At 39.3% G+C, this 23,725-nt stretch overlaps 2 protein-coding genes across 7 annotated transcripts in view; both read right to left on the bottom strand.

Annotated features, from left to right (window-relative positions):
• Nucleotides 1–1,169, bottom strand: part of LOC135114942 (uncharacterized) — a 5,918-nt gene extending 4,749 nt beyond the window's left edge. For 4 of the 6 annotated variants that reach the window (XM_064031239.1, XM_064031240.1, XM_064031238.1 and 1 more), the window contains exons 1-2: nt 1,052–1,158; nt 871–951 (exon numbers count right to left, since the gene is read on the bottom strand). In XM_064031239.1, the coding sequence (XP_063887309.1) occupies nt 871–951; nt 1,052–1,056 (86 nt within the window). In that variant the 5' untranslated portion in view covers nt 1,057–1,158. Of the gene's footprint in view, nt 1–870; nt 952–1,051 lie in introns of all 6 variants that reach the window. The other 2 variants (XM_064031237.1, XM_064031242.1) reach the window with 2 other exon arrangements.
• A 10,684-nt stretch (nt 1,170–11,853) lies between these two features.
• LOC135114938 (uncharacterized) lies at nt 11,854–21,834 on the bottom strand. The gene is made up of 7 exons (XM_064031228.1): nt 21,720–21,834; nt 21,518–21,598; nt 16,962–17,060; nt 16,717–16,815; nt 16,452–16,523; nt 15,861–15,938; nt 11,854–12,397 (listed from the first exon to the last, which is right to left on the bottom strand). Exons 1-6 carry the CDS (start codon nt 21,722–21,724, stop codon nt 15,878–15,880), a joined length of 417 nt encoding a protein of 138 aa, XP_063887298.1. The 5' UTR covers nt 21,725–21,834; the 3' UTR covers nt 11,854–12,397; nt 15,861–15,877.
• Between the last annotated feature and the right edge of the window lie 1,891 nt (nt 21,835–23,725).

Below are 23,725 nucleotides of genomic sequence, written 5' to 3'. Positions count from 1 at the left end.
GAGACCGCTGCAAGAGGGAATATTTCTTGATGATATTTTTAAAACGAAAATGAAGGAACAAGGAGAGAGTTTGAAGTATTTTGTTTGGACGTGGATTAATCATTCTAAATAAAAAAAAATAAATAAATAAATAATAAATAAATAAAAAAAACACTGAGAAAACGAAGAAAATATCATGTTATGAATGTTAACAATTCATGTCATATAACTTTTAACTGAGAAGGAAAAGGATAAGGACCTCATAGTTGGAGTTAGTACTCCAGCACTATATGTGAGCAGCCTTACTGTACTGGATGGGATGACTGGAGAATGATAGACTTAACATAATAAAATTAGATATAAAAAAAGGAATAGGAAGAAATGATTTCTCAGAGTGATATATGAATGGAAAAGACTCCATAATCAGGCTGTTTGTGGCGAGTCACTAGGAAGAATAAGTAGGTAAACCTATGTATAGGGATGTAAGTGGATGAAGGTAGGATGGTTCATACAGGGACTGCTACAGGTAGACTTGCTGGCTTATAACTCTCTTATGTTCTTATGCTCTTAACACCTAAGTCTGAGGAAAATTAGAGTACTGTCCACCAGCGTACAGTAACAAAAGATAATCCATTCACCAAGGGACTGGTGTACTCGATGTAACAGATTTTGGTGGTAATGTAATTCAGAATGCATTTTGGGGATGTGTCTTTTCTTGTAGGCCCTTTGAGTCAAATCTTCAAAGACATTAAAGTTTAAGCTCTTCCATAATAAAAATATGTTTTAGAAAAGTGTAACAACTACCACAGTGTGGAGGAATACGAGTTTTTGTGTTGAAGATCTGATCAACAGTTTCGCTTTTGTCGTGGCGACTGCTATTACTCTTCTTACCTGTAGAGACTCGGGACTGCGTTGACGGTGAGCAGGTTGGCTAGCAGCACCGCTCCCATAAACATCAGGGCAACAGACACTCTGCAAGCCAGAGAAGAGAGGCCAGTGAGACGTCAGTGTTTGGACTCAGGTGGCGTTATCGCGGCGGATTCAACTCTGCACGGGAAGAATCACCACATACCTCATGGCGGCGGGGTGATGCTGTGAAGTGTGCTACTGGTTGCTGCGGTGTGTGCTGCAGAGCTGCGGCCCGCGGCTCATATAGGCTCTCAGTTCAGTGCATGACGTTGTGTCACGCCTTGGCGCCCTACATAATGATCCGTTTTACTGCTTTGTGCTTCAGAAGACACACTCTCTCTCTCTCTCTCTCTCTCTCTCTCTCTCTCTCTCTCTCTCTCTCTCTCTCTGTAAGAAAAGCTTTGATTTTACATTCGTTGTTATCTTACTTGCCATCAAGTAACCGACATTTGCAGCTAACTTTGGTGCTTTGTCGTGCCGTAAACCTTTCCACTCTATAAGGTCAAAAGAACACCTACCTTTTTTGAGTATATTTCCTTATAGTAGTTATATTTTGTAGCGTCTATCACTTGTCTGTCCTGATGAATACAATACACAGATACACGATGATAAGCAATCGTCGTTGTGTATCCCGGCTGCACACCAGATGTTCTTGAGTGTGTGGCCTTCGTTGCCGCCTCGCCGCCATGCCATAACACGCATCGACACCCGGGATTACAGGCGTTCCGCGGCGGCCGTCAGATGAATCATAGATGTTGTCATTGAACCGGTTGTCCATGTCATACTGACAAGTGAATTCATAGATCCGGTTCACGACACAACACACACACAGTCAACTACACGCACTCGTTCTGCTACCTTTCATTAAGTTCTTCAAGTCTCCACAAGGACACCGTCATCCTTACTCAACGGTAGGAGAATCAAGTTGGATTGTTTGTCAATAGCTTTTGTGAAGTCTTTTGTTTATTCGCTTAGTTATTATTTTCTTCAGACTTATTATATATTTTATCATTTACTTGTTTACTTTCGTGGATTTTCGTAGCATTGGTATTGGTTAAATTTCATTTTGTCACTATTTGCTTACTTTACTTAAGTTGGGAAAAAATTAGAGACACTTGTGTTAAAATGAGAGCAGCGCATAATGTCTTTTATGGTGAAACAAATTAAAAATTCCGTCATTTTAATTTTTAACAGTATCACATTAACTACGATAATGTATTATGCTTGTATTTGCATTGTTTTATACCTTGCGCTGTTTTGAAGTACCTCCATGTTCCTTATACACTCATAATAAGAAAAAATGCACGATTATGCAACTTTTTTATGCCTTGATCCGCACTGCTGGCCCAGAGATCGTTGTTTTCAGTAATGCTGCAGGATGTTCACATCGTATGCTCGGGACAATTCCTTCCTCTTTGCTAAGATCGCAGCTGTCCTAGATAATTTGAATATTAGGAATAGATGAATTAAAAAAGAGTAATTCTGAAAAGAAAAGAAAAGAAAAATCCGCTTCCTCCCTCTTAATAATTCTGCCTTTCTTCCTTTTATCTGAAAACTCCTTCTAAACTCAAAACTCTTTTCATTTAACTAACTTTTCCTCTTAATTCCAAGCTCTTCCTTTTATCCCTAGCCTCGTTCCTCATAACTAAGCTTCCTCATTTTAACTCCAGTCTGCTTTTCAACTCCACCCTTCCTCCTCCCATCTCCTGCCCCTCCAACGTATTAGCTCAGGAGTTGAAATAGTGGGCAAATTGTACACAGACTCAGCCCGATATTTCGAGGCACTTTGTTCTCTCACCAGGACTAATTTCAAAAGCCACAGCGATAATAAATCGAGTTCACATGAGTGTTTTTCTCATGAATGAGGGAGGATCCTTGTTAGACTATCACCGAGGTTGTGAAAAGACATTGAAAACTTCAATAATTTCTATTAGAAACCGTTTCAAGCAATCGAAATAAGACGTCGATTTATTTTTATTTATTTTCATCTATTTATTCTATTTTTTTTTTTTTTCCAGAATACGGTCGGTAATATCAGCTGTGCATCAGCAAGGTTGTGCAACAAAATTGGGCTTTGCTTTTTACGTTTAGGATTTAGGCGGAATGCACTTCACAGCATGGAGGTGAGAGGGAGGAAAGGCTTTCTTTAGCTTTAGCTGAGGAAGATAGGCTAAACACATGTACACGATTCTTTCTTTTTCTTTTTTTTGTTACTATTTTTTTTTAGTATTAATATTGTTGTTATTCTTGTTATTATTGTTGTTTTTCTTGTTATTTATTTGTAAACTTATCTGCTCACTTCAGCGAATACTGGTGGGTTAAAACACTACATAGTACTGAAAAAAAGTATATATATAAAGATTAAAGGCAGAGGAAGAGGATTTAAGGCCTGTATATAATAAATTTATTAGAATTGTCAGTTAACGAAGAAAGCTAAAAAAAGTTATGAATTAAAGGTAGCTAGCCACGCTAAGACTGACTCTAAAGGATTCTGTCATGTACGTAGCATGGAGAACAGAGAAACAGTAGGTCTATTAAAGGTATCTGATGGGGAGTTATTTAGTTTTAGGGAAGATATGAGTAAATTTTTAACGAGTATTTATTAACAATTTTCACCAAGGAAAACATGCAAGATATACCGGATAGTGGAAAAATTTCTGGAGCAGAAGAGAATGAGAAGCTGACATATTTTCATAACTAATAGATAGTGGAACAGGAGATAGATAGGCAGAAAAAAAAAATCAACTCACCAGGATCAGACAAAATGTATCCTAGAGTACTCACATAATGCAAAGAGGTTATTAGTGAACCGGTAGTTACTGTCGTTAGGAAATGCCTAGATTCAGGAGAGGTACTGGTGAAGGCAGGTGAATGTGATACTCATCTTTAAGAAAGAAGATAAAACGATAATGTCTAATTATAGACCTGTCAGCTTAACTTCAATTGTAGGTAAAAATAATGGAGTCAGTAATCGCGAGGAACATGAAGGAGCATTTAGACAAACATGACTTGATAAATCAGTCACAGCATGGCTTGCCTTACGAACTTGTTGAGTTGTTACAGTAAAGTTTACTAGGCGGTAGATAATGGTGATTGTTATGACAAGACATCAAAAGCCCTTGAGAATGGTTAGGGTGCATGGGACAGACTGGAAGGTGTTAAGCTGGATAAGGTTGTTGTTGGGTGAGAGGCAACAGAGAGTTGTGGTAAACGGCACTTAATCTGAGTGGGGTCAAGTAATTAGTGGGGTGCAACAGTGATCAGTTTTAGGACCATCGTTGTTTTTAATATATATTAATGACTTGGATAGTGGGATTAGTGATGTTAGTAAATTTGCGGATAACATGAAGATAAGTAGGTTAATTATATCAGATGTAGATGTCATCGCCTTGCAGGCAGAATTGGATAGAATGAACAAGTGGACAGATTGATGACAAATGGAGTTTGATATTAACAAATACAAAGTACTTAGCGTAGATAGAAGAAATCCACACAGTAGGTACACAATGAACAATGAAAATATGGTAAGTTCAGGGAACGAAAAAGATTTAGGAGCTATAGTTAGCTTTGAACTCCGGATAAGAAAACAATGTAAACAGGACAAAAATAGGGCAAATAGAATGTTAGGATTAATTTTCAGGAGTTTTGAAAATAGAAGTCACGAAGTAATATTAAAGTTGTATTTGGCTCTCGTCACACCTCATCTAAATTATGCAGTGCAGTTCTGGTCCCCATATTTCTGGAAGGATATAGGTCTATTAGAATAAGTACAAAGGAGAATGACCAAAAGGATATAGGGGATGAGGAGTATTCCTTACGAAACAAGACTGAAACTATTACATTTACATTCCCTAGAGAGACGTAGGTTAAGATGGGACCTGATACAAGTCTTAAATGGCATAGGGGTTACGACATTTTTTTTCGGTTTTACGTCTAGTTTCCCATGTTTACTAGGGCAATGACGGTGCCTCCTAATAAAGGGCTTTGGATTTGGCATTTTGGAACCGTTACCCCGAGTGAAATAATAGGTTCAGGCTTGAAAAATTTAGGTTCAAGAAAGAGATAGAAATGAACTGGTTCTGAAATAGTGATATTTTTGGTTCTGAAATAGTAATACTTTTGGTTCTGAAATAGTGATAGATAAATGGAACGGACTCAGTAATCAGGTTGTTAGTGATGAGTCATTAGGGACCTTTAAAAGGAGATTAGACAATTAGTGATGATAGGTAGAAATAGGTGGATATGTTTTATACAGGGACTGCCACGTGTAAACCTAATGGCCTCTTGCAGCTTTCCTTATTCTCTCTCTCTCTCTCTCTCTCTCTCTCTCTCTCTCTCTCTCTCTCTCTCTCTCTCTCTCTCTCTCTCTCTCTCTCTCTCTCTCTCTATCTCTCTCTGTATATATATATATATATATATATATATATATATATATATATATATATATATATATATATATATATATATATATATATATATATATATATATATATATATATATATATATAAACAAAACCAGGTGGTTCCCCTCCCAGGCGACAAGTTGCTGGTGATTCATGTCTGGGTGAGATCACCTGCGCTTCACTGTTCCCGATGAGTTCAGAGTTTTATTTTCATTATTATTGAGTTTTCGTTAAGTAAATAATATTTTCTACTTATAATCCTTCAAATTACCCTATAAGTATTATCATATATGACATACTTACGCTCGTTAAACCTGGTGTGAGTTAATAAAAGTAGCGTGTCAGGACGAGGTCACCACCCCATCGGGACTTGGGTCAGGTTGGGTGGGTGAGTGTTGCCCTTCACGAGGAGTTTAATATATTTTTTTTCATTAAGTAAAGAGAATACCATTTTCCTAGGAACATTACGATATTTATGCCATGTTTCTTCATTGATGATATTACAACCAAATCCAGCCTCTGTCACAGCTGCCACTACCTCAGGTCAGCTCCTTCCTTGTATCTTAGTGCGAGGCACAAACAAAACGAGTCTAGGCACCCGCTTGTCGTAAACAGCTATCAAGCCTCAAAAGCGTCATCACCCTGTTTCACTCACCAGCATGGAAGGAAATATAAGTAATGCTAACTTATCCCCCATGCTGAGAAACAACTCATCAAACCAAGTGTTAGGGATCTCAGACTGTGAAGACGACACAAGATGTGGGTATAATATCCTGTGGACTCCCGCCCACAAACTGGCCACCCATGCCCAGTTTATCTAGTTTCCCAAAAGACAGGCTCGCACCCCCGGTAACGCTGATTAGATCTGGGAAGAGAGCTTACAGTTGTAACCCGGCAGAAAATACTTTTCGATCCTCTGGTCTTCGGCAGCCGTGGCTATATGCTCAAAAGTAATAGCATTTTACGGCACAATATTCAAAACATGGGGAGACAAGAACAGACAGGACCATGATGATTAAGAAACTACTGCCATACCTGCTCACCATGACATAAGACGTCCGGACATGTAGGACACTCTGAATGGAGCCAAAAACTAATTGCCTTAGTTTCTGAAAGGAGCAATTACAGGCTTGACCTAACATGTAGGGTGAAGGCTTACTACTGAAAAGTTTCTCACTATAAATAATATAACCAAAGCCCTCTCATATACCACTGAATAAATAATTTATCTATTGCGTCTCTCTCTCTCTCTCGACAGTCTGCCTCACACTGAATAAAGACTCCCACCCTACGCCAAGTGATACTCTGCATGGCTTCGTCACGTGATAGGAAGGAGTGGAGGGAAGGAAGGGATAGAGAATGGGAGGTGATGAAGGCCTGCCTGCTCTTGCTTCACTTATACTTAACTTGCTTTGAAGTGTATTTTATATCATGAAAATAATTAGGTGCTTATTAAACTGGTGGGATCTAATATTTCTATGGGAAAGGGCAACTCTTCTACTTCACCACCCACCAAACACAGCTATCAGGAACGAGGGGAAATGGATGAAAATTTAATAAGATTAGAGCAGGTTGGGTGATGTATGGTTTTTTTTTATCAAAGTTAAAGCATGTGGAACAAAGATAAGTCACCGTGTCTTGCTTTCTCTCTCTCTCTCTCTCTCTCTCTCTCTCTCTCTCTCTCTCTCTCTCTCTCTCTCTCTCTCTCTCTCTCTCTCTCTCTCTCTCTCTCTCTCTCTCTCTCTCTCTCTCTCTCTCTCTCTCTCTCTCTCTCTCTCTCTCTCTCTCTCTCTCTCTCTCTCCTATTCTCTTTTATTATTTCTTAATCTTATTTCTAGCGTACTTGGCATAGTTTTAGCAAAAGTGGCCTTACTATAGTGCTACTACTACTACTACCACTACAACTATGACCTTTCTTCTACTACTGCAGAAAACCTTATCAAAAGTACAGACTTGGATTAGGAAAAGTATTGCTATATTTTTTCAATTATTTTCATTATGAAGAGTTATTGCGTGAAGAAGAAACGAAATTTGACGGTACTCTTTAAAATATCTGAAAAAAATCTCTGCAAAACCAATAATTCAAGTAAAAAAATGTATTTTTTTTATTTTTTTATTATTGTAGAGCAATTTATGAAGAGAAATAGTTTGAATTTTTTTCCAAATATAAAGCTCATTTTTTCAATTTTGTATAACCAAACCCGACACAAAAACCTTATTAGAAACAGAAACTTAGATTACAAAAAGTATTATAACACTTTTTTCGATTATTTGGAAGAGATAATGAAGAGAAATCGCATGAAGCAAAAAGAAAATTTTGGAAATTGATGGTATCTTTCAAATAAAAAAAAATAATAATAAAATCAGAAAAATGTCATAATTTTCATAATATTTTTTTTCTTTTACATATAAAAGATCATTTTAGAAATTTACATAACCAAAACTAATGAAAAATCCTATTAAAATCACAACAATAAATTATTAAAAGTATACCAATATTTTCATAGTTTATTTTTAAGCACTTAATGAAGAGAAATCATGTTGGTAAACCTACTAAAATTCTTTGCAATGATGTTTTCCATGCCCTCGCTGGCATAAACCCTCGGCCTCTTTCTCACCGCCACAATGTTGCATCTCTAGCTATCTTCTACCTCTATTTTCATGCTAATTGCTCTTCTGATAATGCTAACTGCATGCCTCCCCTCCTCCGGTGGCAGTCTTCGCTGCACAAGACTTTCCTCTTTCTCTCATCCCTATTCTTTCCACATCCCTTTCTCTGGTAAACTCTGGAATTCCTTGCCTGTTTTTGTATTTCCACCTTCCTATGACTTAAATTCCTTCAAGAGGGAGGTTTTAAGACGCTTTTAACCATGTTCGGGGATCGACATTTGAGTGGGCTTTTTTTTTTTTTTATCAGATTTTTGTTGCCCTCGGACGTTGTCCCTCTTACATATACAGTAAAATCCCTCTCATCTGGCATTCGAGTATCCGGCAGCTTCAAGTATCCGGCACATTTTTCCCTGAGCTTTAAAATCAATAAAAAATCAATGTGTACTCATAAAATCGATTAAAATTCCCGCGTGAGGCATACTTTGTCCCCTCGCCACCAGAACGCACTGCTTCGCGCTACCCGCGGCCCACTGCACTGTGTTTACTCAGTGACTCAGTCCCGCGTGTGCACTATTTATCGCCTGACGCCTTCATCATGCCTAAAGTTGTAGAAAAGAGGAAGCGTGTTGTGCTTACACTTAAGCAGCTGATCAGATCAGCTGCTGATTAAGATCAGCTGATCTTTGTTATGGTAAGATGCGTGAGTGTAGGGTGGTGATTGTGGACATAATTTCACTTCTATTCAAGTATCCGGTAATATTCAAGTATCCGGCATGTCGGCGGTCCCGTTGATACCGGATAAGAGGGATTTTACTGTATATATATATATATATATATATATATATATATATATATATATATATATATATATATATATATATATATATATATATATATATATATATATATATATATATATATATATATATATATATTGAATAATCTATTAATAACCGTAAACGAAGGTAATTCGTTTTTTTTTTGTCTTTGTAGTGGTATTCGTTTCAGCCAAAATGCATTGATAAAGTAATTCAGCATAGGCCATCATTTATAAAAAAAAAAAAATCGTAAAAACATGTTTTGATATATATATATATATATATATATATATATATATATATATATATATATATATATATATATATATATATATATATATATATATATATATATATATATATATATATATTCCAATTATGGCGAGACACAACTTTGTACTCGTTACAATTACTTTCCGCTTATCTTAGATGCTCAGACAGTAGCCTGAACGGGTCTGGAACTCAGAGCAACTGCTGGTTTCTTGACAGTAACGACACTGACGAGTAAATAGTAACTGACTGACTACGAAAAGTTGTGAACTGCTGAAAGTCTGGCTGGATGGCAATGGGACATTTACGGAATGCGTCCCAAACTGATCAGTCGGTAACCGCTTTCCCTTAATCCTCCCTGCAGTCTCTCTCTCTCTCTCTCTCTCTCTCTCTCTCTCTCTCTCTCTCTCTCTCTCTCTCTCTCTCTCTCTCTCTTTGTCTCTCTCATTTAGATTTTATGTTCTTTTATGGATTGTATCTGCTGGGAGGCACAATTTCTGTAGATTTTCTGAACCTATCAAAATTTACTAGGTTACAGCAGTAATTTGGGATTTCCTGAGATCAATGAGGATTTGAGATCACCCATTATTTCGATAGATCTAGCAACACTGGCGCTGCGTGACACCAGCTCGCTGTGGTGTGCGGTTGCCCGGTGCGATGGAGGGATAGAGGGAAGGAGCTCCAGGCAGCAGGAGCTGCCTTCATTTTTTTCATGTAAGAGGGCCACTGGCCAAGGGCAATTAAAATTTGAATATAAAAAACCTATTTGAGTTCCTGTTCCTAAAGAAAAGTTAAATGGGCTAATTAAATATTGTAGGGTAAGTGTCTTGAAACCTCCCTCTTAAAAGAGGGAGAAAATATAGAAGTAGGCAGGGAGTTCCAGATGAATGAATGAGAATACTGGTTAGTTTTGAATTAGCGAGGTGCACATATTAGGGGTGAGAGGAAGTAGAAAGTCTTGTGCAGTGAGGCTATGGGAGGAGGAGAGTATGCAGTTACCAAGATCAGAAGAGTAGTTAACGTGAAAATAGCGGTAGAAGATAGCAAGAAATGCAGCATTGTTGCTAGATGTGGATAGGACTCGGTAACCTGAGTACTCGCGAATCCGAGTCCTGAGGCTGGCGGACTCGCTGGACTCATATATATATATATATATATATATATATATATATATATATATATATATATATATATATATATATATATATATATATATATATATATATATATATATATATATATATATATATATATGACGAAGTTCCGAGACACATTAGAGGTGGACAGGGAAAACATCCTGAGCTCTTTCTTTTCTTTACTTTATTACTTGTAAGGTGAAACGTTGCAAGTAATTAAGTGAAGTAAAGAAAAAACTTTGGATGTTTTCACTATTCACCTCTTATATATATATATATATATATATATATATATATATATATATATATATATATATATATATATATATATATATATATATATATATATATATATATATATATATATATATATATATATATATATATATATATATATATAAATATATATCCCTTATTATGAGGTCACCAGACATCTATCAGTGAACGCGCCAAAAAAAAAAAAAAAAAAAATGCATATACATATGGCAACACTAAAACGCTGGTGCTATTGACCAAAATGTACGGATTTTTTTCCTTACAGTCACACGATTTCATTAATTTTGATTCTTGGACACCATTCTATCATATATTATACGTTCCTCTTCGTATTTACAGAACTTCTGAAGCACATTCTATGTTTTTAGTAGTTTTTAAATACATTCTGTGATTTGTGATGTATTCTGACACAACATTAATTATTACTCGTGAGGAATCGGTTAGGACTTGGTTTGGATTCAGATAACAGATTTCGGACTCGGATCCCAGGCAGTTCCGGACTCGAGTCTTGCCCAGCCCTAATTGCGGCTATCAGAGAGAGGTTGAAGAGTCAGAGGAAAGGAGTTGATAAGATGAATAGCTTTTGATTCCACCCTGTCTAAAAGAGCGGTATTAGCAGAACATCCCCCCACACACTTGAAACGTACACCATACGTGGACGGATAAGGCACCTGTACAGAGTTAACAGCTGGAAAAAATAAATAAATAAATATAAATAAATAAATAAAATAAATAAATAGATAAAAGTGGTGTAGACGACTCAGAAAACTTAATTTCATACCTATTTTAACTAGAGATGAGATGTGACGTTTCCAGTTCGAATTATCAGTAAAGGACAGACCGAGGATGTTCAGTGTAGAAATGGACAGTTGAGTGTCACTTAAAAACATTGGTTAGTTATCTGGAATTTTGTGTCCAATTGATAGATGGAAGAACTGGAATTTTGAGGCGATGAAAAAAAAACTAATTTTGCTCTGCCCCAATCAGAAATTTTAGAGAGATCAGAAGTCATAGAAAGACTTGGAAAAGTCCGGGATGGTAGAAGTGGATAGGACAAGAAGTTTGGCTTAGAAGATCACTGATGAATAATTGAGAGTGAGGAACAGGACAGAATCCTGAGGAGAACAGTGACCGTCTACCACAACAACAATTGAATGGTCAGAAAGAAAACTTGAGATGGAGCTATAGAGAGAGCTGCAGGATGGTAGTTTGGTAATCAAAGCTTTGTACCTGAAATTATTGAATTATTTTGTAAGATGACGGGGAAAGTTTCACCAAAATTCCCTGGGATGGATAGCTGAGCAGGCATGACGTGATAGTATCAGTCAGAGAGTCTTAGCTGACCCAGTGTGTGTGTGTGTGTGTGTGTGTGTGTGTGTGTGTGTGTGTGTGTGTGTGTGTGTGCGTGTGTGTGTTACTGCCAGTAAAGGATGAAAATTTACAAACCACAGATTAATGATTTTTTTTTACTGAATTTAAGAATAGTGCAAATTTTAGAACTACAAAAGCCTACCAACACAAGAGTTTTTACTTTTAATTACATGATGACCTTCCAATCCTCATCAAGCTAATACATCAGGATAACTAGCATAAAGAATAACTGTATATAATTTCCAAAGCGAGGGAGATTAACAACTACAAAAAGTAAAGGAAACGTAATCGAGAAGCCAGGAGTCGGTGTACAGAACAGAGCAGGTGATCAATCTTGAGTCGTGGTGTCATGGGTTGTCGCCGCGGCGTGGGTTAGCTTACTGGAATGTCCCCTTTCCTCCTTTTATAACAGGTACAGACTCAGAGAGAGAGAGAGAGAGAGAGAGAGAGAGAGAGAGAGAGAGAGAGAGAAAGAGGCGGTTAGGGGTACCTTGTCTTGACGAAGGGAATGTTAAGGAGAGGGGGAGATGTGGTGGTGTCTGCGGAAGTTTGCTTTCATATTCCGCTTCGCAATCGCAGCGAGAAACATCCGAGTTTGAGTTCGTTGGAATCATAGGTCAGGCTCCTGTGTTTTGGGTGTAAAAGAGACGGTATGTGACTATTGTTGGCAGCTGCTGCTTCTAGTACAACAATAACAGACAGTAACATTAGCTTTCTTTTTTTCTTTTTTATGTAAGAGGGGCACCGGCCAAGGGTAACAAAATCCAATAAAAAAAAAAAAAGGCTCACTGAAATGCCGGTCCCCGAATAGGATACAAAGTGATAGTCAAAAATTAAAGGATAAGTGTCTTAAAATCTTCCTCTTGGAGTTTAAATCATAGGAAGGTGGAAATACAGAAGCAAGTAGGGAGTTCCAAAGTTTACCAGAGAAAGGGATGAATGACTGAGAAAACTGATTAACTCTTGCATTAAAGAGGTGGACAGAACAGAGTTGAGAGAAAAAGAAGTCTAGTGAAGCGAGGCGGGAGGAGGGGAGACATGCAGTTAGCAAGATCAGAAGAGCAGTTACCATGAAAATAGCGATAGAAGATAGCAAGACATGCAATTGCGGCGATAAGAAAGAAGCTGAAAACAATCAGTTAGAGGAGAGGGGTTGATGAGACAAATTTATTTTTTTTTTTTATTTTATCCTGTCTAGAAGAGTGTTATGAGCGGAACCACCCAGACATGTGAAGCATACTCCATGCATGGAAGGATAAGGCCCCTGTACAGAGTCAACAGTTGGAAGGATGAAAAAAAAAAAAAAACTTGCGGAGACGTCTCAGAATACCTAAATTCATAGAAGCTGTTTTAGCTAGAGATGAGATTTGAAGTTTCCAGTTTAGATTATAAGTAAAGCACAGATCGAGGATGTTCAGTGTAGAAGAGGGGGACAATTGAGTGTCAGTGAAAAAGAGAGGACGGTTGTTTGGAAGGTTGTGTCGAGTTGATAGATGGAGGAATTTAGTTTTTGAGACATTGAACAAGTTTGAACTAAGTTTGCTCTTCCCCAATCAAAAAATTTAGAGCTCAGAAATCAGACGTTCTGTTGCTTCCCTGCGTGAGCTGTTTACTTTCTGAAGAGTTGGACGTCTGTGAAGTGACGTGGGAAAGTGCAGTGTGGTATCATCGGCGAAGAAATGGATAGGACAAGAAGTATGGTTTAGAAGATCATTGATAAACAGTAGAAAGAGAGCGGGTGACAGGACAGAACCCTGAGGAACACCACTGTTAATAGATTTAGGGGAATAGTGACCCTCTACCACAGTAGCAATAGAACGGTCAGAAAGAAAACTTAAGATGAAGTTACAGAGAGAAGGATAGAAGCCGTAGGAGGGTAGTTTGGAAATCAAAGCTTTGTGCCAGACTCTATCAAAGGCTTCTGATATGTCTAAGGCAACAGCAAAAGTTTCACCAAAATCTTTATAAGAGGATGACCAAGACTCAGTAAGTAAAGCCAGAAGATCACAAGTAGAGCGGCCTTGACTGAATCCATAAAAGGTTGTGAAGGTTGTGAAGATGTTTAAGAATCTTCCTGTTGAGGATAGATTAAAAACTTTAGATAGGCAGGAAATTAAAGCAATAGGACGGTAGCTTGAGGGATTAGAACGGTCACCTTCTTTTAGGAACAAGTTGAAACTTCCAAACAAGACAAACTTCCTGACAAACTTCCAGCAAGAATGAAAGTTAAATGCTGACAGACAGAGTTGAAAGAGTTTGACTGGGCAAGGTGCAAGCATGGAGGCGCAGTTTCGAAGAAAAATAGGAAGGAACCCAACAGGTCCGTAAGCCTTCCGAGGGTTTAGGCCACCGAAGGCCTGGCAAACATCATTGCGAAGAACTTTAATAGGTAGCATGAAGTAGTCATAGGGTGGAGGAAAGGTAGGAACAAACCCTGAATAATCGAAGGTAGAGTTTTTACCAAAGGTCTGAGCGAAGAGTTCAAGTTTATAAATAGATGAGATGGCAATGGTGCCATCTGATTAAAATAAAGAGGGAAAGAAGAAGAAACAATTTTATTTGAGATGTTTTTGGCTTGGTGCCAAAAGTCACTAGGGGAGCTAGATCTTGAAAGATTTTGACACTTAATGAAGGAGTTTTTGGCTAGTTGGAGAACAATCTTAGTAAGTTTCCTGGCAAAAATATAAAGCACATTAGATTCTGGTGATGGAAGGCTCAAGTACCAGTGCAATACTTCCTCTGGTCCCCTCAACTAGTAGAGGCAAAACGCCAGAGGCACCTCTGCTTTGGGGGATCCTGAGGAAGGATTTGAGCGATAGGACAGGATACAGATATGAGATTGTGATCGGAGGACCCCAGTGGAGAATATGGAGTAACAGCATAAACAGAAAGATTAAAGGTTAGGAAAATGTCAAGAATGTTAGGCATATCTCCAAGACGGTCAGGAATACGAGTAGGGTGTTGCACCAGTTGCTCTAGGTCGTGGAGGATAGCAAAGTTAAAGGCTAATTCACAAGGATGGTCAGTGAAGGAAGAAGAAAGCCAAAGTGAGCATTGAAGTCTCCAATAATGGAGATCTCTGCAAAAGGGAAGAGAGTCAGAATGTGCTCCACTTTGGAAGTTAAGTAGTCAAAGAATTTCTGATAGTCAGAGGAGTTAAGTAAGAGGTATACAACACATAAATTTAGTTTGAGAGTTACTTTGTAGTCTTAACCAGATGGTGGAAAACTTGAAAGAATCAATAGCGTGGGCCCAAGAGCTGGTTAAGTCGTTGCGCGCATGGGTGCAACATCCAGCCTTGGAATGAAAATGATGATAGGAAAAGTAAGAGAGAACAGAAAAGGGGCTACTTTCAGCTGCCTCAGACAACTGCGTTTTAGTGAGGAAAAGATGAGGTTTAGCAGAATAGAGGTGGAAGGGAATGTTGCAAAAGTTAATGAAGAAAATGTTGAGGGAGGTGTCAAGACACTTAGGATCGATACCAGGAGAGCAGTCTGACCTGGGGATATTTGTGGTCCCCTTCCCAGATGGGGACTGCGAGGCTGGTGTGGGAGTCGCCAGTGTAGTGAGTTGTCTTTAGAAGGCAGGAATTGACTGCCTCCTTGTGTTGTGAATCACAAAGAGAAACGTTCAGTGAGGTCACAGCTGAGTTTAATGATTGGTTCACAGCACCCCCTGATCCACTGCTTTAGACCTCACTGGCAGTTATCGTTTTGGCAAGTGCCTACTACCTCCTCCTGCGACTACTACTATTGCTACTATTATTGCTACTACTACTACTACTACTACTACTACTACTACTACTACTACTACTACTACTACTACTACTACTACTACTACTACTACTACTACTATTGCTACTACTACTACTACTATTACTACTACTACTGTTGCTACTACTACTACTACTACTACTATTACTACTGCTACTACTACTACTACTACTACTACTACTACTACTACTACTACTACTACTACTACTACTACTACTACTACTACTATCACCATTGAAGCAATATTGTTTCATGTTCTTTATGTGATAATTGAAATGAAAGGGATCATTTACTGATAAGTACGTATCTTCTTACCGTTTCACCATTGCTGTCTAATCATCACAGGAACTGTCTGAGGTACTGCCTGAGTCTTGGGCGTAATGTCCTGGGCTCCTGTCACGTGGGTATAAAAAATACAATGTATGACTTTAATAACAATGTGGCATAGGATAAGCTTATGACTTGGTGCGAAACCTGCATCTCCTTAAGCCTTTGTGACTCCAGCATCACGTTGTACAGTTTCAAGCCTCTCTCTATTGAATGCTTTTACTGATATGGCTGTTTTTTTTTTTGTGAATGTTTATAGCAATGTTAAGGGGATTTGCATGGACAGAAAGAAAAAAAAATAGAGAGAATAGGTTATTTTTGTCTATTCTAGGATACGGAAGGGACCGTAGAGGAAAAGTAAACGTCGAAAAAGTTACTAATATTTATGTGGAACATTGTCTATCAGTGAAATAGTCGATGTTCAGTTACATGCAAATATTGTAGTGTAGCGCTCAAAGCTCCCTCCCTTGAAACCTACCGACACCACCCTCGCGCCTCCACCTACCGTTTCTCCACTGTAATTTTGTCGGAAAAAACTGCCCTTGAGCACTTAAAACCTGTTATCACGTCTCCACTCACCGTTTCACTACCGCAACCTCCTCGTTGTTTTCTTGGTAATTCACTAGGTTCTCGGGAAGAAGGCTGAGGCTCCTGTGTCGTGGGTACAAATAAAACATTATGTACAGTGTGTGATCTCTATATCATCATGTGATACGGTTATCATTGTATACTATGTAAATTCTTCCACTCATCAAAGCTTGCTGACACCATTGTCATATTGCACGATTCAAAGTCTTCCTTCTCTTGAGCCCTAGTGGGATACAATTATCATGCCTCCACCTACCGTTTCACCACTGAAGAATCATCATCAGAAGAATTAGAAACAGGACTTTCGTCACTATCACTGTTACTGTCTGAGTGGCCTCTACGACGGCTCAGACTCCTGTGTTAAAGGATAAAAAACATTAAAGGACAATTTGAGGCTTCGGTAACGCAACGTGTTACCGAGGTACGGTTATCATACAGTTACGTTCAAAGCTTTCCTGCCCTTGAACCTTACAGAGACAAAAGTTAAACGCCTCCACCTACCGTTTCACCACTGAAGAATCATCATCAGAAGAATTAGAAACAGGACTTTCGTCACTATCACTGTTACTGTCTGAGTGGGCGCTACGACGGCTCAGACTCCTGTGTTAAGGGATAAAAAACATTAAAGGACAATGTGAAGCTTCGGTAACACAACGTGACACACGGTTATCATACAGTTACGTTCAAAGCTTTCCTGCCCTTGAACCTTACAGAGACAAAAGTTAAACCTTCCTTTAAAAAAAATTTCAGAACAACTATTTCCATAATATTTCTTATTAAGTTTGCTGCCAAGACATTCCTTATTTCCAAGATAGCTGTGAGTGAGGAAATTACTACAGCATCCTCTACAATTTACACAATAGTAGATTCGGTAAAAACCTGGACAAAAGTTCAGAGACGCTTCTTTTTTTTTTTTATGTAGGAGGGACACTGGCCAAATAAGCAACGAAAAATCCAATAAGAAAAAAAGCCCACTGAGATGCCAGTCCAAGAAAAGGGTTGAAAGCGGTAGTCAAAAATTGAAGGATAGTGTCTTCAAACCTCCCTCTTGAAGGAATTTAAGTCGTAGGAAGGTGGAAATACAGAAGCAGGCAGGGAGTTCCAGAGTTTACCAGAGAAAGGGATGAATGATTGAGAGTAATGGTTAGCTCTTGCATTAGAGAGGTGGACAGAATAGGGGTGAGAGAGAGAAGAAAGTTGTACAGCGAGGCCGCGAGAGGAGGGGAGGCATGCAGTTAGTAAGATCAGAAGATCAGTTAGCATGAAAATAGCGGTAGAAGACAGCTAGAGATGCAACATTGCGGCGATGAGAGAGAGGCTGAAGACAGTCAGTTAGAGGAGAGGAGTTGATGAGACGAAAAGCTTTTGATTCCACCCTATCTAGAAGAGCAGTATGAGTGGAACCCCCCCAGACATGTGAAGCATACTCCATACATGGACGGATAAGGCCATTGTACAGAGTTAGCTGCTGGGGGGTGAGAAAAAACTGATGGAGACGTCTCAGAACGCCTAACTTCACAGAAGCTGAAAACTTCATACATACATGTATGAATACATACATGTATGTATGAAGTTTCCAGTTCAGATTATAAGTAAAGGACAGACCGAGGATGCTCAGTGTAGAAGAGGAGGACAGTTGAGTGTCATTGAAGAAGAGGGGATAATTGTCTGGAAGGTTGTGTCGAGTTGATAAATGGAGGAATTGAGTTTTTGAGACATTGAACAATACCAAGTTTGCTCTGCCCCAATAAGAAATTTTAGAAAGATCAGAAGTCAGCCGTTCTGTGGCTTCCTTGCGTGAAATGTTAACTTCCTGAAGGGTTAGACGTCTATGAAAAGTCGTGGAAAAGTGCAGGGTGGTATCATCTGTGTAGGAGTGGATAAGACAATAAGTTTGGTTTAGATCGTTATTGATAAATAATAGGAAGAGAGTAGATGGCAGGACAGAATCCTGAGGAACACCACTGTTAATAGATTTAGAAGAACAGTGACCGTCTACCACAGCAGCAATAGAACGGTCAGAAAGGACACTTGAGATGAAGTTACAAAGAGAAGGATAGAAACCGTAGGAGGGTAGTTTGCAAATCAAAGCCTTGTGCCAGACTCTATCAAAAGCTTTTGATATGTCCAAGGCAACAGCAAAAGTTTCACCAGAATCTGTAAAAGAGGATGATCAAGACTCAGTAAGGAAAGCCAGAAGGTCACCAGTAGAGCGGCCTTGACGGAACCCATACTGGCGATCAGATAGAAGGTTGTGAAGTGATAGGTGTTTAAGAATATTTCCTATTGAGGATAGATTAAAAAACCTTTAAATAGGCAGGGAATTAAAGCAATAGAACGGTAGGTTGAGGTATTAGAACGGTCATCCTTGTTAGGAACAGGCTGAGTGTAGGCAAACTTCCAGCAAGAAGGAAAGGTAGATGTTCACAGACAGAGCTGAAAGAGTTAGGCAAGGTGCAAGCATGGAGGCACAGTTTCGGAGAACAATAGGAAGGACCCCATCAGGTCCATAAGTCTTCAGAGGGTTTAGGCCAGCGAGGGCATGGAAAACAATATTGCGAAGAATTCTAATAGGTAGCATGAAGTAGTCAGAGGGTAGAGGAGAGGCAGCAACAAGCCCAGAATCGTCCAGGGTAGAGTTTTTAGCAAAAGGCTTGAGCGAAGAGTTCAGCTTTAGAAATAGATGTGATAGCAGTGGTGCCATCTGGTTGAAATAAAGGAAGGAAAAAAGAAGAAGCAAAGATATTGGAGATATTTTTGGCTAGATGCCAGATGTCACGAGGGGAGTTAGATCTTGAAAAATTTTGACACTTTCTGTTAATGAAGGAGTTTTTGTCTAGTCGGAGAACAAACTTGGCATGGTTCCGGATAGAAAGATCAAGTGTATGAGATCCTGGTGATGGAAGGCTTAAGTAACTTTTGTGGGCCACCTCTCTATCATGCGTACCACGAGAACATGCTGTGTTAAACCAAGGTTTGGAAGGTTTAGGTCGAGAAAAAGAGTGAGGAATGTACGCCTCCATGCCAGACACTATCACCTCTGTTATGCGCTCAGCACACAAAGACGGGTCTCGGACACGGAAGCAGTAGTCATTCCAAGGAAAATCAGCAAAATACCTCCTCAGGTCCCCCCAACTAGCAGAGGCAAAACGCCAGAGGCACCTTCGCTTCGGGGGATCCTGAGGAGGGATTGGAGCGATAGGGCAAGATTGTGATATGAGATTGTGATCAGAGAAGCCCAATGGAGAAGAGAGGGTTACAGCATAAGCAGAAGGATTAGAGGTCGGGAAAAGGTCAAGAATGTTGGGCGTATCTCCAAGACGTTCAGGAATACGAGTAGGGTGTTGCTTGAATTGCTCTAGGTCGTGGAGGATAGCAAAGTTGAAAGCTAGTTCACCAGGATGGTCAGTGAAGGGAGATGAAAACCAAAGCTGGTGGTGAACATTGAAGTCTCCAAGAATGGAGATCTCTGCAAAAGGAAAGAGAGTCAGAATGTGCTCCACTTTGGAAGTTATGTAGTCAAAGAATTTCTTATAGTCAGAGGAGTTAGGTGAGAGGTATACAGTACAGATAAATTTAGTTTGAGAGTGGCTTTGTAGTCGTAGCCAGATGGTGGAAAACTCGAAAGATTCAAGAGCGTGGGCACGAGAGCAGGTTAAGTCATTGCGCACATAAACGCAACATCCAGCTTTGGATCGAAAATGAGGATAGAGAAAGTAGGAGGGAACAGAAAAGCGGCTACTGTCAGTTGCCTCAGACACCTGAGTTTCAGTGAGGAAAAGAAGATGAGTTTTAGAAGAGGAGAGGTGGTGTTCTACAGATTGAAAATTAGATCTTAGACCGCGAATGTTGCAGAAGTTAATGAAGAAAAAGTTGAGGGGGGTGTCAAGACACTTAGGGTCGTCGTCAGAAAGGCAGTCCGACTTGGGGACATTTGTGGTCCCCTCCCCAGATGGGGACTCCGAGGCTGGTGTAGGAGTCGCCATGATAATTTTGAAATTTTGAGTGAAGGGTGTGTGTTTTATTAGGTACTTTTTAGGTAGTTTTATGTGGAGGAAGAGAGTTGTCTTTAGAAGGCAGGCTGTGACTGCCCCCTTGTGTTGTGAGACACAAAGGGAAACGTTCAGTGAGGTCACAGCTGGATTTAATGATAAGTTCACAGCACCCCATGATTCAGTCCTTTAGACCTCACTGGGAGTAATTATCGTTTCGGCAGGTGCCTACTGTCTCCTGCTGATGTAGGAGACAGCTGCAAGAAGAGAGAACATTTTTTTGATGGCATGTTTTAAACGTAAATGAAGGAAGAAGAGGGTTTGAAATATTTTGTTTGGATGTGCGTTACTCTAAATGAAGTGGCACGAAAATATAATTTTAAGAATGTTAACAATTTATATTATATATTTATAATTCTTAACCGAGAAGGAAAAAGGATAAGGACTTCAAGATAGGAGTCAGCGCTCCAGCACTGCATGTGAGGAGCTTTGCTGTAATAGATGAGATGAGAAAAAAGTTAGATTTAGTAAAGAGATAGGAAAAAAATATTTCTGAAATAGAGTGATAGATGACTGGAAAAGACTCATTAATTAAGTTGTTAGTGCCGAGTCACAAGGAAGAATACGTAGATAAACCTATGGATAGGAAATATGTAAGTGGATGAAAGTAGGATCGTTCATACAGGAACTGCTATGTGTAGACTTGCTGGCTTATAACTCTCATATGTTCCTATGCTTTCGTCACCTAAGTCTGAGGAAAAATAGAGTACTGTTCACCAGCGTACTGTAACAAAAGATGGTCTATTCACCAAGGGACTGGTGTACTCGATGTAACAGATTTTAGTGGTAATGTAATTCAGAATGCATTTTGGAGATGTGCCTTTTCTCCTAGGCCCTGTGAGTCAAATCTGCAAAGATGTCACGGTTTAAGCTCCTCCATAGTGAAAATATGTATTAGAAAAGTGTAACAACTACTACCACAGTGTGAAGGAATAAGAGTTTTTGTGCTGAACAACCTATCGACAGTCCTCCTTCTGTCTTGGCTACTGCTATTACTCTGTTTACCTGTAGAGGCTCGGGATTGCGTTGACGGTGAGCAGGTTGGCCACCAGCACCGCTCCCATCAACATCAGGGCAACAGACACTCTGCAAACCAGAGGAGACAGAGGCCAGTGAGACGTCAGTTTGGACTCAGGTGGCGTTATCGCGGCGGTCTCAGTTCTGCACAGAAACATTACCACTGCGAGGCTCTGAGGGTACACCATACCTCATGGCGGCGGTGTGGTTCTGTGAAGTGTGCTACTGCCTGCTGTCATGTGTGCTGCAGAATTGTGGCCCGCGGTTCATATAGGGTCTCAGTTCAGTGTATGACGTTGTGTCACGATTTGGTCCCCTACATAATTGGTCCGTTTTATTGCCTTTTACTTCAGATTTTTTTTTTCCTCTATGTAACAAAAGCTTTTGTCTCACATTCTTTGTTACCTAAGCATGCCATAAACTTGTCTGTCCTGACGAATACAATACACAAATACACGATGATAAGGAATCGTCGGTCCGGCTGCACACTGGACGTTCTTGAGTGTGTGGCCTTCGTTGCCGTCTCGCCTTCGTGCCATAACACTGCGATTACAGACGTTCCGCTGCGGCCGTCAGATGCTACATATGTTGGTTGTCAATGAAGCGGTTGTCCATATCATACTAACGAGTGACTCCATAGATCTGCCTCACGACAGAAAGCACACACACACACACACACACACACACACACACACACACACACACACACACACAATTAACTGCACGCACTCGTTCTGCTGCCATTCATCAAGTGCTTCTTCAAGTTTCCACAAGGACACTGTCATCCTTACGCAACTGTAGGAGAATCAAGTTGGATTGTTTGATTGTTATAGCTTTTGTGAAGTCTTGTTTATTCGCTTAGTTATTATTTTGTTCAGATTGATCATTTACTTGTTTATTTTCGTGGAGCTTCGTAGTACTGCTAATGATTCAATTTCATTTTGTTACTATTTGCTGACTTTACTTTCGTTGGGAAAAGAGTTGTTGGTTTTGTTGTTGTTGTTGTTGTTGTTGTTGTTGTTGTTGTTGTTTATTTATTTGTAAACGTATCTTTTCACTTTAGCGAATACTGGTAGGTTAAAACACTACATAGTACTGAAAAAAAAAGTATATATAAGAGATTAAAGGTAGAGGAAGAGGATTCAAGGCCTCTTTATAATGAACTGGTTGGAATTGTCAGAAGTCAACGAAGAAAGCTCAAAATAGTTATGAATTAAAGGTAGCTAGCCACGCTAAGACTGACTCCAAAGGATTCTGTCATGTATATAGGACGAAGAACAGAAAAACAATAGGTCTCTTAAAGGTATCTGATGGAGAGTTATTTAGTTCTAGGGAAGAGATGAGTAAAATTCTCAACGACTATATTTTAACAGTTTTCACCAAGGAAAGCATGCAAGATATACCGGATAGTGTAAAAATTTTTGGAGCAGAAGAAAATGAGAAGTTGACATATTTCTATAACTAAGGAGGTAGTGGAACAGAAGATAGATAGGCTGAAAAAAAAAAAATTCAAGTCACCAGGACCAGACGAAATGTATCCCAGAATACTAACGGAATACGAAGAGGTTATTAGTGAACCGGTAGTTACTGTCTTTAGGAAATGCCCAGATTCAGGAGAGGCACTGGTGGAGGCAGGTGAATGTAATATTCATCTTTAAGAAGGAAAATAAAACAATAATGTCTAATTATAGACCTGTTAGCTTAACTTCAATTGTAGGTAAATATAATGGAGTCAGTAATCGCGAGGAACATGAAGGAGCATTTAGACAAACATGACTTGATAAATCAGTCACAGCATGGCTTGCCTTACGAACTTGTTGAGTTGTTACAGTAAAGTTTACTAGGCGGTAGATAATGGTGATTGTTATGACAAGACATCGAAAGCCCTTGAGAATGGTTAGGGTGCATGGGACAGACTGGAAGGTGTTAAGCTGGATAAGGTTGTTGTTGGGCGAGAGGCAACAGAGAGTTGTGGTAAACGGCACTTAATCTGAGTGGGGTCAAGTAATTAGTGGGGTGCAACAGTGATCAGTTTTAGGACCATCGTTGTTTTTAATATATATTAATGACTTGGATAGTGGGATTAGCAGTGATGTTAGTAAATTTGAGGATGACATGAAGATAAGTGGGTTAATTAGATTAGATGTAGATGTCTTTGCCTTGGCGGCAGACTTGGATAGAATGAACAAGTGGAAC

Source organism: Scylla paramamosain, chromosome 28 (genome assembly GCF_035594125.1).
Source record: "Scylla paramamosain isolate STU-SP2022 chromosome 28, ASM3559412v1, whole genome shotgun sequence".
Classification (NCBI taxonomy): domain Eukaryota; kingdom Metazoa; phylum Arthropoda; class Malacostraca; order Decapoda; family Portunidae; genus Scylla; species Scylla paramamosain.
Note: the sequence above shows the minus strand (reverse complement) of the source record. Positions and strands in the feature narration are given on the sequence as shown.